This window comes from Mustela nigripes, chromosome 10, assembly GCF_022355385.1.
Source record: "Mustela nigripes isolate SB6536 chromosome 10, MUSNIG.SB6536, whole genome shotgun sequence".
Classification (NCBI taxonomy): Eukaryota; Metazoa; Chordata; class Mammalia; order Carnivora; family Mustelidae; genus Mustela; species Mustela nigripes.
Window position 1 is genome coordinate 11752033 of NC_081566.1, and position 15419 is coordinate 11767451.

The 15419-nt window shown below is 34.6% G+C and overlaps 1 protein-coding gene across 13 annotated transcripts in view; it reads left to right on the top strand.

The window, feature by feature from the left end:
* The window catches only part of CDC42BPA (CDC42 binding protein kinase alpha), a 329012-nt gene that overhangs the window by 59003 nt on the left and 254590 nt on the right, over nt 1-15419 (top strand). For all 13 annotated transcript variants that reach the window (XM_059412594.1, XM_059412582.1, XM_059412585.1 and 10 more), the window contains exon 2: nt 10994-11085. In XM_059412594.1, the coding sequence (XP_059268577.1) occupies nt 10994-11085 (92 nt within the window). The remainder of the gene's footprint in view (nt 1-10993; nt 11086-15419) is intronic.

Genomic DNA, 15419 nt, shown 5'->3' on the forward strand with positions numbered 1-15419 from the left:
TGTTCAGTTGCTATTGAGTTGGCTGTCTGTTGATATATTTATGGGCCATTGGAAACAAACCAATTGAAAAATTGTGTATTTCATAGAGAAGTACACAATTTTTCAATTGGTTTGTTTTACTTATTTTTTTCATTTTAAAATTTTTATTGAAATTCTAGTTAGTTAACATACGGTACAATATTGGTTTTTAGAGTAGAATTTAGTGATTCGTCACTTAAATACAACACAGCGCTCATCATAACAAGTGGTTTGTTTCTTTTAAATAAATTGGTAGATGGGCATGTAAGTACTTATCTATTCCTGTTGGGGCCTATAATTCATGATTTCTTTCTCAAGTTTTTCTTTTGGGGTCTGTAACTGACAGCTAATGTTTTTTCTTTTGGGGTCTGTAATTGGCAGCTCTTTGTGTAATTGACACTCAGTGATATGGTTACCAATCCATTTCCAGTTATATGTGTCACGGTTAAATTACTTCTAGTTAGTGTCTTGCTTTTATGGTGACTTTTGATGAAAAAAATTTTTCTTAAAGGTTTATTTATTTTGAGTGAGAGAAAAAGGGAGCACATGTGTGAGTGAGCACGGATGGGAAAGGGCAGAGGGAGAGGAGTCTTAAGCAGACTCTCTGCTGACCTTGGAGCCTGACTTGGGGCTTGGTCTCATGAAGCTGAGATCACAACTTGAGCTGAAAGCAAGAGCTGGACTCTTACCTGATTGTGCCATGCATGTGCCCAGATTAAAAAATTATTAATTGTCAAATTTATTAATTTTTAAAATAAACTAAACTTTATCTTTGTTAAAAAATTCTTCTCCAACCCAAAGTCCTAGTGTCCTGTATATTGTCTTGTAAACAACCTGGAATGACTTTGTATATTGTGTGAAATACTATTCCAATTGCATTCCTTTCCTGAATATAACCATTGTCATGTGTTAAATAGTCCATTCTTTTCCCACCATTGTACTGTGCCAGTACTATTATAAATTATATCCATATGTGTATGAGTTGCTTCTGGGCTCTCTGTTTGGCCAGTTTGCCCATCTTCTTGCCAACACATACTATTTTAATTACCCTAGTTTTATTATAAGTCTTGGTTTGTTAATAGTGCAAGTCTTCGTCCTTTTTCTATCATGTTTTTTGTTTTTGTTTTTGTCAAAAGTATCTTGATTATTCTTGGTTTCTTCATTCATCCTTGTAAATTTTAGAACTCGCTTGTCAGGTTCATGAAAACCCCGAGTTGGATTTTGATTGTAATTACATTAAATTGCAAATATTTTGGGGTGAATTGACCTTTTAACGATACTGTGCCCTTCTGTCCGAGTACTTTTTGTTTGGGACTTGAACATTTTCCAGGAAGTATTTATAGTATATTAAGTATATATATTTGTAGTATATTAACTATTTGTAGTGTATTTGTAGTATATTAAGGGAAGTAATGTAGCATATATTTGTAGTATAGTATATGCATCTTTTGGTAGATTTATTGATAGGTCCTTTTAAAAGTGCCATCATAAATATCTTTCTAGATAATTTCACAAAAATGTTTTTGATGTATAGGAATGAAATTGAGTTCTGCATAATATTTCTGTCCAGCAGCTTGCTTGATTCAGTCATTGTAGGCATGAGGCATATTGCTTTTTTTGTGGGTTTTTCCCCCTTGTGCTGTACTTTTCATCTCCATGATGTACTTATTTTATACTGGAAGTTTGTGCCTCTTAATCTCCTTCACCTATTTTGCCCATCCTCTCATCCACTCCTGGCAACTACCAGTCGGTTCTCTGTAATTAAGAGAGTGTTTTGTTTTTTGTTTTTTGTTTTTCCCGAGGGTGGTTATGTATTTGAAATAATTTATTTGCATTCAGAGTAGAGAATTCACTAAAGAATATTATCTATCTATACATTATTTCATTTTGAAGCACATTTTTATGGAAGATGAATTTTAATACATAAATTTCTTAAGAAATTTTTTTTAGTGTAGTTGACACAAATGTTAACATTTGTTTCAGGTGACAACTTGCTGATTCAACTTCTCTTCATGTTATGCTGGGTTCACCATAAGTGTAGCTGTCATTTGTCACCATAGAACACTATTAAAATATCATTGGCTATATTTGCTATGTTGTGTCTTTTATTCCCATAACTTACTGATTCCATAGCTGTAAGTTGTATCTTTGCTCCCCTTCACCAATCTTCACCATCCCCCACTCCCTTCCCCACTGGTAATGATCAGTTTGTTCTCTGTATTTACAGGTCAGATTTTGCTTTTTGTTTGTTTATTCATTTGTTTTGTTTTTTGATTCCATATATGAGTGAAATAATTTTCTATTTGTCTTTCTCTGACTTATTTCACCTAGCATAGTACCCACTAGGTTCATTCATGTTTTTTTTTTTAATTTTATAATTTTTTATTTTTTATAAACATATATTTTTAAGCCCAGGGGTACAGGTCTGTGAATCACCAGGTTTACACACTTCACAGCACTCACCAAAGCACATACCCTCCCCGATGTCCATAATCCCACCCCCTTCCCCCAAACCCCCTCCCCCCAGCAACCCTCAGTTTGTTTTGTGAGATTAAGAGTCACTTATGGTTTGTCTCCCTCCCAATCCCATCTTGTTTCATTGATTCTTCTCCTACCCACTTAAGCCCCCATGTTGCATCACCACTTCCTCATATCAGGGAGATCATATGATAGTTGTCTTTCTCTGCTTGACTTATTTCGCTAAGCATGATACGCTCTAGTTCCATCCATGTTGTCGCAAATGGCAAGATTTCATTTCTTTTGATGGCTGCATAGTATTCCATTGTGTATATATACCACATCTTATTTATCCATTCATCTGTTGATGGACATCTAGGTTCTTTCCATAGTTTGGCTATTGTGGACATTGCTGCTATAAACATTCGGGTGCACGTGCCCCTTTGGATCACTACGTTTGTATCTTTAGGGTAAATACCCAATAGTGCAATTGCTGGGTCATAGGGCAGTTCTATTTTCAACATTTTGAGGAACCTCCATGCAGGTTCATTCATGTTTTTACACATGGCAAGAGTTTATCCTTTTTATGGCTGTGTAATATTCCCCCCCCCCCCCCCACAGACACATACACACACACCACATCATTAACCATTCATCTGTCAGTGGACACTTGGGTTACTTTCATATCTTAGCTATTGTAAATAATGCTGCAGTTAGCATAGGGATGCATATATCTTTTTGAATTAGTGTTTTTATGTTCTGTGGATAAATAGTAATGGAGTTACTGGATCATATAATATTTCTATTTTTGATTTTTTGAGGAACCTACATATTTTCCAAAGCTGTTGCACTAATTTGCACTTCCACCAACAGTGCACAAGGGTTCCTTTTCTCCACATCTTTACCAATACTTGTTACTTCTTCTCTTTTTAATAGTAGCCACTCTGCCAGGTGTGGAGTGGTATCTCACTGTGGTTTTGATTTGCTTGTGGGGTTTTCTATGTAGATAATTACATCATCTGTGCATAATAACAGCTTCCTTCCTTTTCAATCCTTATTTTTATTATTTCTTTTCTTACTGTACTGACTGTATCATTATTAAACTGTTTAGTAGGAGTGACAATAATGATAGTTTTAATAGAAGATGTCCTTATTTGCCTCTTGATTTTAAGGAGAATATTTTTAATATTTTTCTTTAAAGTGTTAAGTTTGCTATTCTGCTGCTGCTGTTGTAGCTATCAGTTATCAGGCCATGGAAGTTTCTTTTGTTTCTCTTTTGTTTAAAGTGTAGTTTTTATTTGAATCTCCCTGATGGCTAATGATGATGAACATTTTTTCATGTGTCTGTTAGCCATTTGTATGTCTTCTTTGGAGAAGTCTCTTTCATGTCTCTGCCCATATTTTGATGTGATTATCTGTTTTGTGTGTGTTGAGTTTGAGGAGTTCTTTGTATATCTTGGATATCAGCCCTTTGTCTGTACTGTCATTTGCGAATATCTTCTCCCATTCTGTGGGTTGCCTCTTCATTTTGTTGACTGTTTCCTTTGCTGTGCAGAATCTTCTGATTTTTTTTTAAGGTTTTATTTATTTATTTGACAGAGATCATAGTAGGCAGAGAGGCAGGCAGAGAGAGGAGGATGAGCAGAGAGCTGAGCAGAGAGCCCGACGTGGGGCTCGAACCCAGAACCCTGAGCAGAAGGCAGAGGCCTTAACCCACTGAGCCACCCAGGTGCCCCCAAAAGCTTCTGATCTTGATGAAGTCCCAAAAGTTCATTTTTGCTTTTGTCTCCTTTGCCTTTGGAGACATACCCTGAAAGAAACTGCTGTCGCCAGTGTTGAAGAGGTTACTGCCTATGTTCTCCTCTAGGATTCTGATGGATTCCTGCCTCATGTTGAGGTCTTTTACCCATTTCAAGTTCATCATCATTAGCCATCAGGGAGATTCAAATCAAAACCACATTGTGATACCACCCTATATCAGTTAGAATGGCCAAAATTAACAAGACCGAAAACAACATGCATTGAAGAGGATGTGGAGAAAGGATAACCCTCTTACACTGTTGGTGGGATTGCAAGTTGGTGCAGTTACTTTGGAAAACAGTGTGGAGATTCCTTAAGAAATTAAAAATAGAACTTCCCTATGACCCTGCAATTGCACTATTGGGTGTTTACCCCAAAGATACAGATACAGTGAAAAGAAGGGCCATATGTACCCCAGTGTTCATAGCAGTAATGGCCATAGTTGCCAAACTAGTGGAAAGAACCAAGATGCCCTTCAATAGACGAATGGATAAAGAAGATGTGGTCCATATATACTATGGAGTGTTATGCCTCCATCAGAAAGGATGAATACCCAACTTTTGTATCAACATGGATGGGACTGGAGGAGATTATGCTGATATGCTGAATGAAATAAGTCAAGCAGAGAGAGTCAATTATCATGGTTTCACTTACTTGTGGAGCATAAGGAATAACATGGAGGACATGGGGAGATGGAGAGGAGAGGTAAGTTGGGGGAAATTGGAGAGAGAGATGAACCATGAGAGATGGTGGACTCTAAGAAACAAACTGAGAGTTTTGGAGGGGAGGGAGTAGGGAGGGTGAGCCGGTGGTGGGTATTAAGGAGGGCACGTATTGCATGGATCACTGGGTGTGGTGCATAAACAATGAATTCTGGAACACTGAAAAGGAAATTTTAAAAAATTGCTAAAAAAGGTGTAGTTTTTAAAAAATCGCATGAATGCTTGTATAATTTTATTGATCTGTGTTTGTATATAGAAATATTCCTTTCTTTCTTTAAAGATTTTATTTATTTTTTTGTTAGAGAGCGTGAGCACAGGCAGACAGAGTGGTAGGCAGAGGCAGAGGGAAAGCAGGCTCCCGGCCGAGCAAGGAGCCCAATGTGGGGCTCGATCCCAGGACGCTGGGATCATGACCTGAGCTGAAGGCAGCCGCTTAACCAACTGAGCCACCCAGGCGTCCCAGAAATATTTCTTAAAATATTGAATTTTTTTTCCAATTTGTTTATGTGCTAAATCACATTAATCAGTTTTCTAATATTAAAACAACTTTGCATTCTTGGGATAAACCCAACTTGGTCATGTTATTTTATTTATAAATTGCTAGATTAGTTGATAATTTGATGAGACCTTTTGCATCTGTATTTTTGATGAAATGGGTTAGCTTTCCCTCTTGATTTATTATTTGGAAAATTTCATTAAAATTGGAATTACCTCTTAATGTGTTTAGTTGAATTTGGAGGTAATGCTCTTCAGGATTGGTCTTTTTTTGTGGAAGATTTTTACACTAGTGATTCAGCTTATTAGATAGTTCATATTTTTAATTTTAAAAACACAGTTACTCATTCTAGGAATTTGTTTACTTCTATATTTTCCAATTTATTGGCATAAGCTTTTAATGATATTCTCTTACCACCCATTTAGTCTCAGCAGCATCTGAAGTTTTGTTCAGTTTCTCATTCCCAGTATAGATTTTTCTGTTTTTATTAGTTTTTTTTCAACAAACTGTCCTTTGGCCTTGTTGAGCCTTTGTATTCTATGCTTATTTTCAAGTTAATTAATTTTATTTATTTTGCTTTCTTATTTATTTTCTTCTACTTTGAGTTTATTTTTTTGGTCTAATACTTCATGGTCTCTTTAATACCTTAATTTTTAAGTTGTTCTTTACCCATGTAAATACTGAGAGTTCCCCCCTGCCCCAGTATATACTAGTTTAGTCTGCTTTTGTTATATAGTATTTTATTATTACTGTGTAGTTCTGAGTATTTTCTAATTTTTATTAATTTCTTCCTTAATATTGGTTTAGGATATCAGAACTTATGGTTTTTTCTGGTAACCTTTCTGTTATTGATTTCTAATTGTATTATACTCATATAATTTGGTTTTTATGTTCTCAGTACTTTGGAATTTTTTGGAGGCAGCTTTATGTCTTGGCATGTTGTCAAAATTTGTAGAAGTTCTGTGTGTATGTTTTTAAATGATATTCTCCAACTCATAGGTGGGGCATTACATGCATGGTGCTCATTTTTTTTTTTTTTTTGTCTTTTTGGGTTATCAATTACTAAGAGTTACAGTAAAATATATGAAGGTGAGTTTGTTTCTTCTTTTATGTCTGTCAGTTTAGCTTTACGTATTTTGAGGTTATGTTGTTTGGTCCATACATGTTTAGAATCATTATGTTCTGGTTATACACCCCCCCCCCCTTTTTAAGCTCTATGTATGGCTCCTTTAAATCCTTAGTCTACTAATGCATTTCCCCCTAATATCTCTTTTGCTTATTCTAACTTAGTTATTTCGTGGGAGGGGACGGGTTAATAGTAGCTTCTACTTTTTCTGAAATTTTGCATAAATTTGGGGAAGAACCTACTAAAACAAGAAAAAACTCACAGAATTTTATGGAGGGCCAGCAAATCTAAATATTATGTATTTGGAAGAATTACTGTAAAATATGCAAACTTCCAGCCGTATTCATAAGGAAAAACAATAAAAAAAGATACAAATATACAGTATTAGCATAGTTTTAAAAGGGCACAAAAATAAAAAAAATTGTTATGTTCCTTAAAAAAAAGACAAAAGAAAATTATTTTACTTTATCCCAGTAAATTTGAAAATTTCAGTGCAACATATGAATTTGTAGAAAAGTATAACATAGTTGTCACAAGAAGAAATAGAAAATATGAAAATGACAATAATATGAAAGTCAGCTATTAAAAGTCCACTGGAAAGATGTTTTCATTAACATGCTTTATCAGACCTTATAGTCAGAGTCACCGCTTTCATCTTCTCTTTGTTTTTTTTTTTTTTTTTAATATTTTTATTTATTTATTTGTCAGAGAGAGTAAGAATGTGAGCACAAGCAGGGAGAGAGTAGGCAGAGTGAGAAGCAGGCTCTCTACTGACAGCAGATTCTCAACGACTGAGCCACGCAGGCGCCCCTCTACTTTCATCTTCTAAAAGTTTTCTGGTTTTGTTTATCACCTTGAGATCTTTAAACAAACTGTATTTTGTGTAGACACTGAAAAAGGAGAGAAAGCTACTTAAACATACTTAATGAGGTTTATTGATCATTGGTCCCAAACCAGATGAAGACAGTATAGAAAAAAAGATAATTGTAGATCAACATTGTTTATGAACACAGATATAAAATTTTAAAAGCAAAGCAATGACATCTGTGTATTAAATAAATTCATTACAACCAAGTATGATTTATATCAAGGTATATAAAGATGTTTCAAGTTTTAAAAATCTTAAGTAATATACTAAATTGAAAGAGTGAAATAGGAAACCAAATCCTCTTCATGGAGATTGTAATTAAGTCATATCAGCTATGTATGAGAATACCTGTTATTCATAATTCAAACACCCACAAACACTTGGTGGTTTCACTTTTTTTTTCTTTTTGCCGGAGGTTGGGGGGAGTTGGTGGTGGTGCGCATTTGATTGGTAAGTAATAGAATATTTCTAGTTTGTTTGTTTGCATTTCTCTGATTTCTTGTGAGTGCCATTTTCTGTTTATTAGCCATTTGTATTCACATGGAACATTTTAAATGGAAAAATAACACTTATTGCACAATTTGTTTACTTGAGGACAGGGACTATTTATCTTTTGTATCTCTAGCGTCTTATAAAATGGCTGGCATACAGCACAGGTATTAGAATGTACTTTGTGAGTGAATTGAGTAAATGATTAGTAAAACTATGAGCCTTCAGAAGAAATTTGTGGCTTAACTCATTTTTGAATGTCTAAAATAGAATACTTTTGCAGTGCCAAAGAAATGGGATTTTTACTAGCAGGTTTCAGAAAATAAAGAATAGATAGGATTGTTTGAAGTCTCCCATAAAACTTGGAAAACTCATAAAATCCTAATGACACATAATTGTGCCGTACTCATTTGTAGTGCTTTCAGGGAATATGCTACTGTATGGAAAAATGATTTTTTCTTTTGGCATACTATCATCCTTTGTATCTTTCCTAAAAGATCATTTTAGCAACCGTTTATGTACCTGAATTGTATAAATTTCATTTATAGAGAGAATTTCATTTAATTTTAAAAAATAGTTTCTTCCCACCCCTTTCTCCCAACCCCCCTCACAGACCTGTACCCCTGGGGATAAAAATATATGTTTATAAAAAATAGTTTCTTTGAATCATTGAATACCCCATCAAAAACTAATGATGTACTATATGTTGGCTAATAGAATTTAAATTAAAAAAAAATTTTTTTCTTTTCCTGTTCTGCAGTAGTGTTTCAGGTGTTTGAAAATGCTCCATTTTTGACTTTTTAGATAAGTAGGATGTTACCTAAAAGAAGGTATATGTGGAATTACTCTAGATTACAAATAACTGTAGTTGTCTGTGATGAAATGCTGTTTTTGGATTTAGGGTCGGTAATGAGACAAAATTATGGAGCATATACTTTATTTGGGTTCAGGTTATTTGGAAGTCTTGAGGTAGGAGGAATATAAAGTGAGGTAGAAGCTGTATTTAAAGAACTGCTAAATGTTATGTTGTAGGCCGCTGTGTGATGTTTTTTAGCTGTAGCTGGCAACTGGACCAGCACTAGACTCATACTGGCTGACTCCACATCTTTATTTTTATTTTATATATTCTGTACCTACTCACCTTAACCATGTATTCCTGAAACGCTGATACAGAAGCTGGGAAAGGGAGGGACACAGCCTCAGATTACTCCTAGATGGATAGATGACTAATCTTCCCTGTGGTTCCCTTATGTCCCACCTACAACCTTGCAAATAGTCTATTTGTCAATAAACTTTCCGCCAGTTATGATGTATTTCCATTTGGAACCCTGACTGGTACACAGTGGCCATAGTCTCACCAATTTGTCTAGTCTGGTTTGTTCAAAAACCAAGGTGCCTTAGTAATTTTTTCGAAGTGTTCACTTCATTTGGTGCCATTATTTTGTGTGTTTCCTTTTTCCTAGGATGAGCTCCTCCATACCTTCATTCAAATTTGATATTCCTTTGATCATCTTCTTACTTGTGTGAATTCCAAATAGCCAACCTCTATTTCCTTTCCTTATTATCTAAAACACCACAGAAGTCTCTACTAGACTGAGATATGAAGTGTGGAATACCCTTCTTCTTTTTTTTTTTTTTTTTTTTAAGATTATTTATTTATTTATTTGACAGAGATCACAAGTAGGCAGAGAGAGAGAGAGAGGAGGAAGCAGGCTCCCTGCTGAGCAGAGAGCCCGATATGGGGCTTGATCCCAGGACACAGGGATCATGACCTGAGCCTAAGGCAGAAGCTTAACCCACTGAGCCACCCAGGCGCCCCCCTTCTTTTCTAATCTAGTAGAGCTAAATACCTTCAGAACAAATCAATTTGTAAGGACTGCCTCGCCTGTTTCACTCTCCTAATGCTCAAATAAACATTACTCTTGCCCCATGGAGGGAAGGGGACGAGACCTGTATCTATAGACCCTTTAATCATATTACTCCTTTTTTTGTGAGACCGAAGAGGGACATGAAGGGAGGAAAGGAAGACAGGTTGACATTTCTCTCAGAGGCAGCAGAACATACACTGATTTTAAGATTTTTTAAAAATGTCAGTTTATCAGCTATTATTAATAGGGTGTCTGAATTCCTTGTATGGTATTCAAGGCCAATTACATTTTCCGCTTTCTGGGTCCATTTTCTTTGCCTTTCTTCTCAAAATTCTGTAACAGCAGTGGAATATTTATTGTCATCACCTCATGGTCATTTTCTTGCCTCTCTGCATTTGCTTATATTGCTCCCTGTGCCTGGAATGTCTACACTGCAAACCCAGGCAAAGTAGCAGAGTTCTACTTAGTCCTCAAGGTGCAGTTCTGTGTTATGTCATCTGTAAAGTATTAGTGTTCCATTTTCACCTATCTTGAAGCACTTTATATTTACCTCTCTTAGAAGTTTCATCCCACTGTTAAATTTTGTATGTGTGTCTACTGTCTGTCTGCCCTGAAGACTTAGAACTTCCTGAAGAAGGAAGGTATCATACTGTACTGATAATTGTTCAAACTCCGGTGAGTGCCACCATCTTTTATACAGTGTAGACTCTTGCTAATGGTGTTAAAAGGGTATATACATGAATGAGTGTGAAAGAAATCTGAATTTACGTGGTTGGAATTGCTGAAGCTCCTTCCATGAAATTTGCTTTTACTTCTTGGACATTTGTTGTTAAAATAATATGTCTAGCATTGAGTGTTAGAATTCTACGTGAAAATGAATTGACCTCCTTTGTACATTGCTCTTACTTTGCATTATTTCTTAGGTTGTTAGGTGTTTAAAAGTATGTTTATCACAAAAAATGCAATTTACATGCAAGAAATAAAGGAAATTGTTTTCTTATGGAAATTAAATGTATTTCTTCTTAATATAGTTTGATGGGATTATGAGGTATTTTGACTTCATTCTTAATTATCATTTGAATGTTTATTGCTTAAGAAATGCCATTATGTATATACCTAATTTAAGTAATTGATGTTCTTTTGTTTCAGCCAAACCATTTACTTCTAAAGTGAAACAGATGCGCCTACACAGAGAAGACTTTGAGATACTGAAGGTGATAGGTCGAGGAGCTTTTGGAGAGGTAAGAGATAAAGTTTTTATTAAAGTTCTGCTAATTGTTGTGGAAAAAATTTTATACAGTTTATGAGAGAATTTAACTGAAATATGATGTCCTTGCTATCATTATATGATCAATCAGAAAATATATTAGTGTTTGGATGAAATATTTCTACATGGAATTTTTTTCCAAGATGTTTTTCTTCACATGTCAGTGGAAGTTTCCTTGTGCCGGTACCACAGTCTTACATACTCTAGATTAAGAAGTCTCAATATCTGATACTGTAATTACTCCAGCTTCCTTCCTCTCCTCCTCTGTTCTTGGCCCTTGATATTTTCATAAAATTTTACACTGAATGTTTCAGTTTCGGAAATACTCTTAAAAATCCACACCCATACATCTACTTGAATTTTGATTAGGATTGCCCTGAAATAGGAGATTAATTTGTAGATAATTGATACTTAATGATACTGAATCAGCCACTTGATAAAGGAATGTGGTATTCTTTGTTATTTTAATTAGAATTGTTAAATTTCATTTTCTAGTTGTTTTTTTGCTAGTAATTAGAAATATCGTGGAGTTTTGTTTGCCTTCATACCTAGCAACCCAGTTGATTTTACTTTTCAATTATGAATTGTGTTGGATTTTAAGAAAATGTTTTATCAGCATCTTTTAAGACACTTAAGGCTTTTCTGCTTTACTCTGTTAATGTGTTGAATTACAACGATTTAGTTTCAAATGTTAAACTAACCTTGCATTTCTAAGATAAGCCCAACCTTATATTATCTTCATGTCTCATTGCACTTAGCTTACTGTGTGTGTGTGTGTGTGTCTGTGTTCAGATTCTTGGAGAGAAACTGGCTTGTAATTTTCCTACTTAAAATGCCAATCAGGGGCGCCTGGGTGGCTCAGTGGGTTAAAGCCTCTGCCTTCGGCTCAGGTCATGATCCCAGGGTCCTGGGATCGAGCCCCACATCAGGCTCTCTGCTCAGCGGAGAGTCTGCTTCCTCCTCTCTTTCTGCCTGCCTCTTTGCCTGCTTGTGATCTTTGTCTGTCAAATAAATAAAATCTTAAAAAAATAGTAACAAAATAAAATACCAATCAGATTTTGGTATTTTGGTTATGCTGGCCTCTCTTACTGTTCTCTGGAAGAGTTTGGGAAGATTGTTATTATTTCTTCCTTAAATGTGTAGAAGATTCCACTTGTGAAACCATTGGGCCTGGAGCTTGCCAATAAGACAGTTTTAATTTCTTTAGAGGAAATCAGATTGGATTTTCTCTCTATATGTTAGTTTTGCTAAGTTCACCCATGTCATCTGATTTTTCACAGTTATTACTATACTTATTATTTTTACCTCTCATTTTTTCATTTTTCATGCTAGAACTTTATCAGTTTTATTTTTTCAATGAATTAACCTTTGCCTTTTGAATTTTTCTATTGTATATTTGTTTCAGTAATTGCTGCTTTTAATATTTTCTTCCTTTTATTCTCTTTGTTTTTTTTTCCCTTAAGATTTTATTCATTTATTAGAGAGAGAGTAGAAGGCAGACGCTTAACCAACTGAGCCACCCAGGTGCCCCTTTTTTCTTTTCCTTCTTTTCCTTTCGTGGGAGCATCAGCAGGGTAAGGGTAGAGGGAGAAGTGGGCTGTACTTTCTTTTGTTTTAAGTTGCTATTCTTTTTATAACTTTTAGAGACAGATAATTAGAGCATTGGTGTCTAGCCCTTTTTTTCAAATGTGTGTTTAAGGCTATACAATTTCCTCTAGACAGCTTTATCTACAGCTGATAAGTTTTGATATGTCATATTTTCTTTGTTATTTTGCTCAAAATACAGTGTGATTTCTAATGTGATTTCAAATTTCCATTGTGTTTTCTTTTTTTTTTTTTTCCTATTAACTTAGAAGTTTGTTGGTCAGTTTCTAAATACTTGGAGGGTTTTCTAAGTGTATTTCCCTTACTGAGTTGCAGTGTAATTCCGTAACAGTCTCTGTGCGTGATTTCAGTCCTTTGAAATTTGCCATGCATTGTTATATAAATATTAGGTTAAAATCATTCACCTTGTTCAAATCTTCCACATCCTTACTTTATTTTCTCTGCTTGATTTGTCGTTTCCTGATAGAGGATTTGTTTAGTCTTTATTTCTTTTATTTTTCACTGATAACAAATATAAAGTTATTGTATCTTCCTGGTGATTAACTCTTTTAATCATAATAGAATGATCCTTGTTGTCTCTAAATAATGCTTTTTGAAATTTTCCTTAATTTGATGTGACTAGAATGATTCTAGGTCTTTTTATTTGTATTTTCATTAAATATCTTATTCCATGCTTAGAGTTTTAGCTTTCTATAATCTTATGGTATGTTTGCTGTTCAGTAGAATACAGGTTTGGTTTGTTTGTTTGTTTGTTTTTTTAAGGGAACTCTACCCCCAGCTTAGGGCTTGAACTCATGACCCTCAAGATCAAGAATCACATTCTCTACTTTGTTTTTTAAGATTTTATTTACTTATTTGACAGATCACAAGTAGACAGGGAGGCAGGCAGAGAGAGAGGGGGAAGCAGGCTCCCTGCTGAGCAGAGAGCCCCATGTGGGGCTTGGTCCCAGGATCCTGACATCATGACCTGAACCAAAGGCAGAGGCTTAACCCACAGAGCCATCCAGACTCCCCTTTGTTTTTGTTTTTGCCTTTTTTTTTTTTTTTAAGATTTTATTTACTTATTAAGAATGACATTCCCTACTGACTGAGCCAGCCAGGTCCCCCAGTTTTTATTTTTTAATCCAGTCTGATAATCTCATCTTTTAGTTGAAGTGTATAGTCATTTGACTATATGTAATGGAATTATTTATTACTATTTGTTTTCTATTTATCTTGCCCATTCTGTATTACATGTTTAATTCCTGGTAATGGAGTATTTTAAATTATTCTCTCCCTCATTTATTAATTTCTTAGTTTAACTTTTCATTTGGTTTCTCTAGAGATTGCCATACGTAGTTGTGGCAAATTTGTATTTTGCTAATTCTGATTTATCTGACTTAAACCTTTTTTTGGGTCATTGCTGTTATGTCTTCAGTAGTACATATATTTAAAACCTACAAAACTACTGGCTCTGTTCCTTTAGATGTGCTCATATATTCACATTTTTCTCTTGCTTTTTATAGTCACAGACTTCCCTTTGATAACATTTTGACTTAAAAATTCCTTTAATTATTTCATCCTGTCTGATGATAAACTGTCTGCTTTTATTTGTCTGAAAATACATTTATTTTGAGGTCTTAAGCTTTTTAAAAAATTGAGTTCTGTGCACACCTGACTCAATGGATTTTTACATTTGCATGTACTTATGTAACCATTACATACAATAGGTACCCACTGCCTCCTCTCTGTGAGTAAGCACCTCCATATTAATTATTTATGCTGACTTTATCACTGTTGATTTATTTTGCCTGTTTTTGAATTATTTATTAATGGAATTATATAATACATACTCTTGTTTCTGGCTTTTTGCTCAACATGTGTGATTCATCTTTGTATTAGTTCACAGTATTCCTTTGTATAAATACACCACAAGATATTTATTCATACTAATGTTGGTGGGTATTCAAGTTGTTTATAGTTTTTGGCCATGTTAATGTTGCTATGAACATTCTTTTACATGTCTTTTGGGAGACAGAGACACTCATTTGTGTTTCATATAAACTTAGGAGTGGAATTGCTGGGTGATCGGATAGGTCTGTTTAGCTTTGGTCGATAATGCCAGAAAATTTCCCAAGTGGTTACCAGTTTGCTGATTTTTACCAAAAAACCCACCAACAGAGAAGGTTCCAGTTGCTGACAACCTCACCAATACTTGGTTATTTATTTGTTTTTAAATTTTTAGCAATTTTTTTGGAGGGTGAGTAGTAATATTGGATTACAATTTCATTTTATATTTTCTCTTAAGTTTTTAACTTATACCCGTTTTCATATCACTGTAAATACCTTAGATTTTTTTTGTGTGTGTGTGAAGTGCATATTCTGATGTTAGATTGGGAGTGGGTGGCGGATTGAGAGTGGGTTATCTGACTTACTGGTATATTCTGGGTATAGGTGCTTTATTGGAGATAATGTGTGTGTATGTGTGTATTAAATAAAATATCTCTTCCTTTCTGTGTCTTGGCTTTTCCCTCTCCATATGGATCTTTTATTGAAGAGAAGTTTTTAGATTTAGTAAACTCCAGTTAATAAAATTTCTTTATTGTTAGTCCTTTTGTGTTCCTTTAAAGAAGTTTTTTTAAAACTTCCAAGGTCATGAGGATATTTTCCCATGCTAAAGTCTATAATCTTAAAAAAAATTTTTTATATTTTAGACTGTTTTCC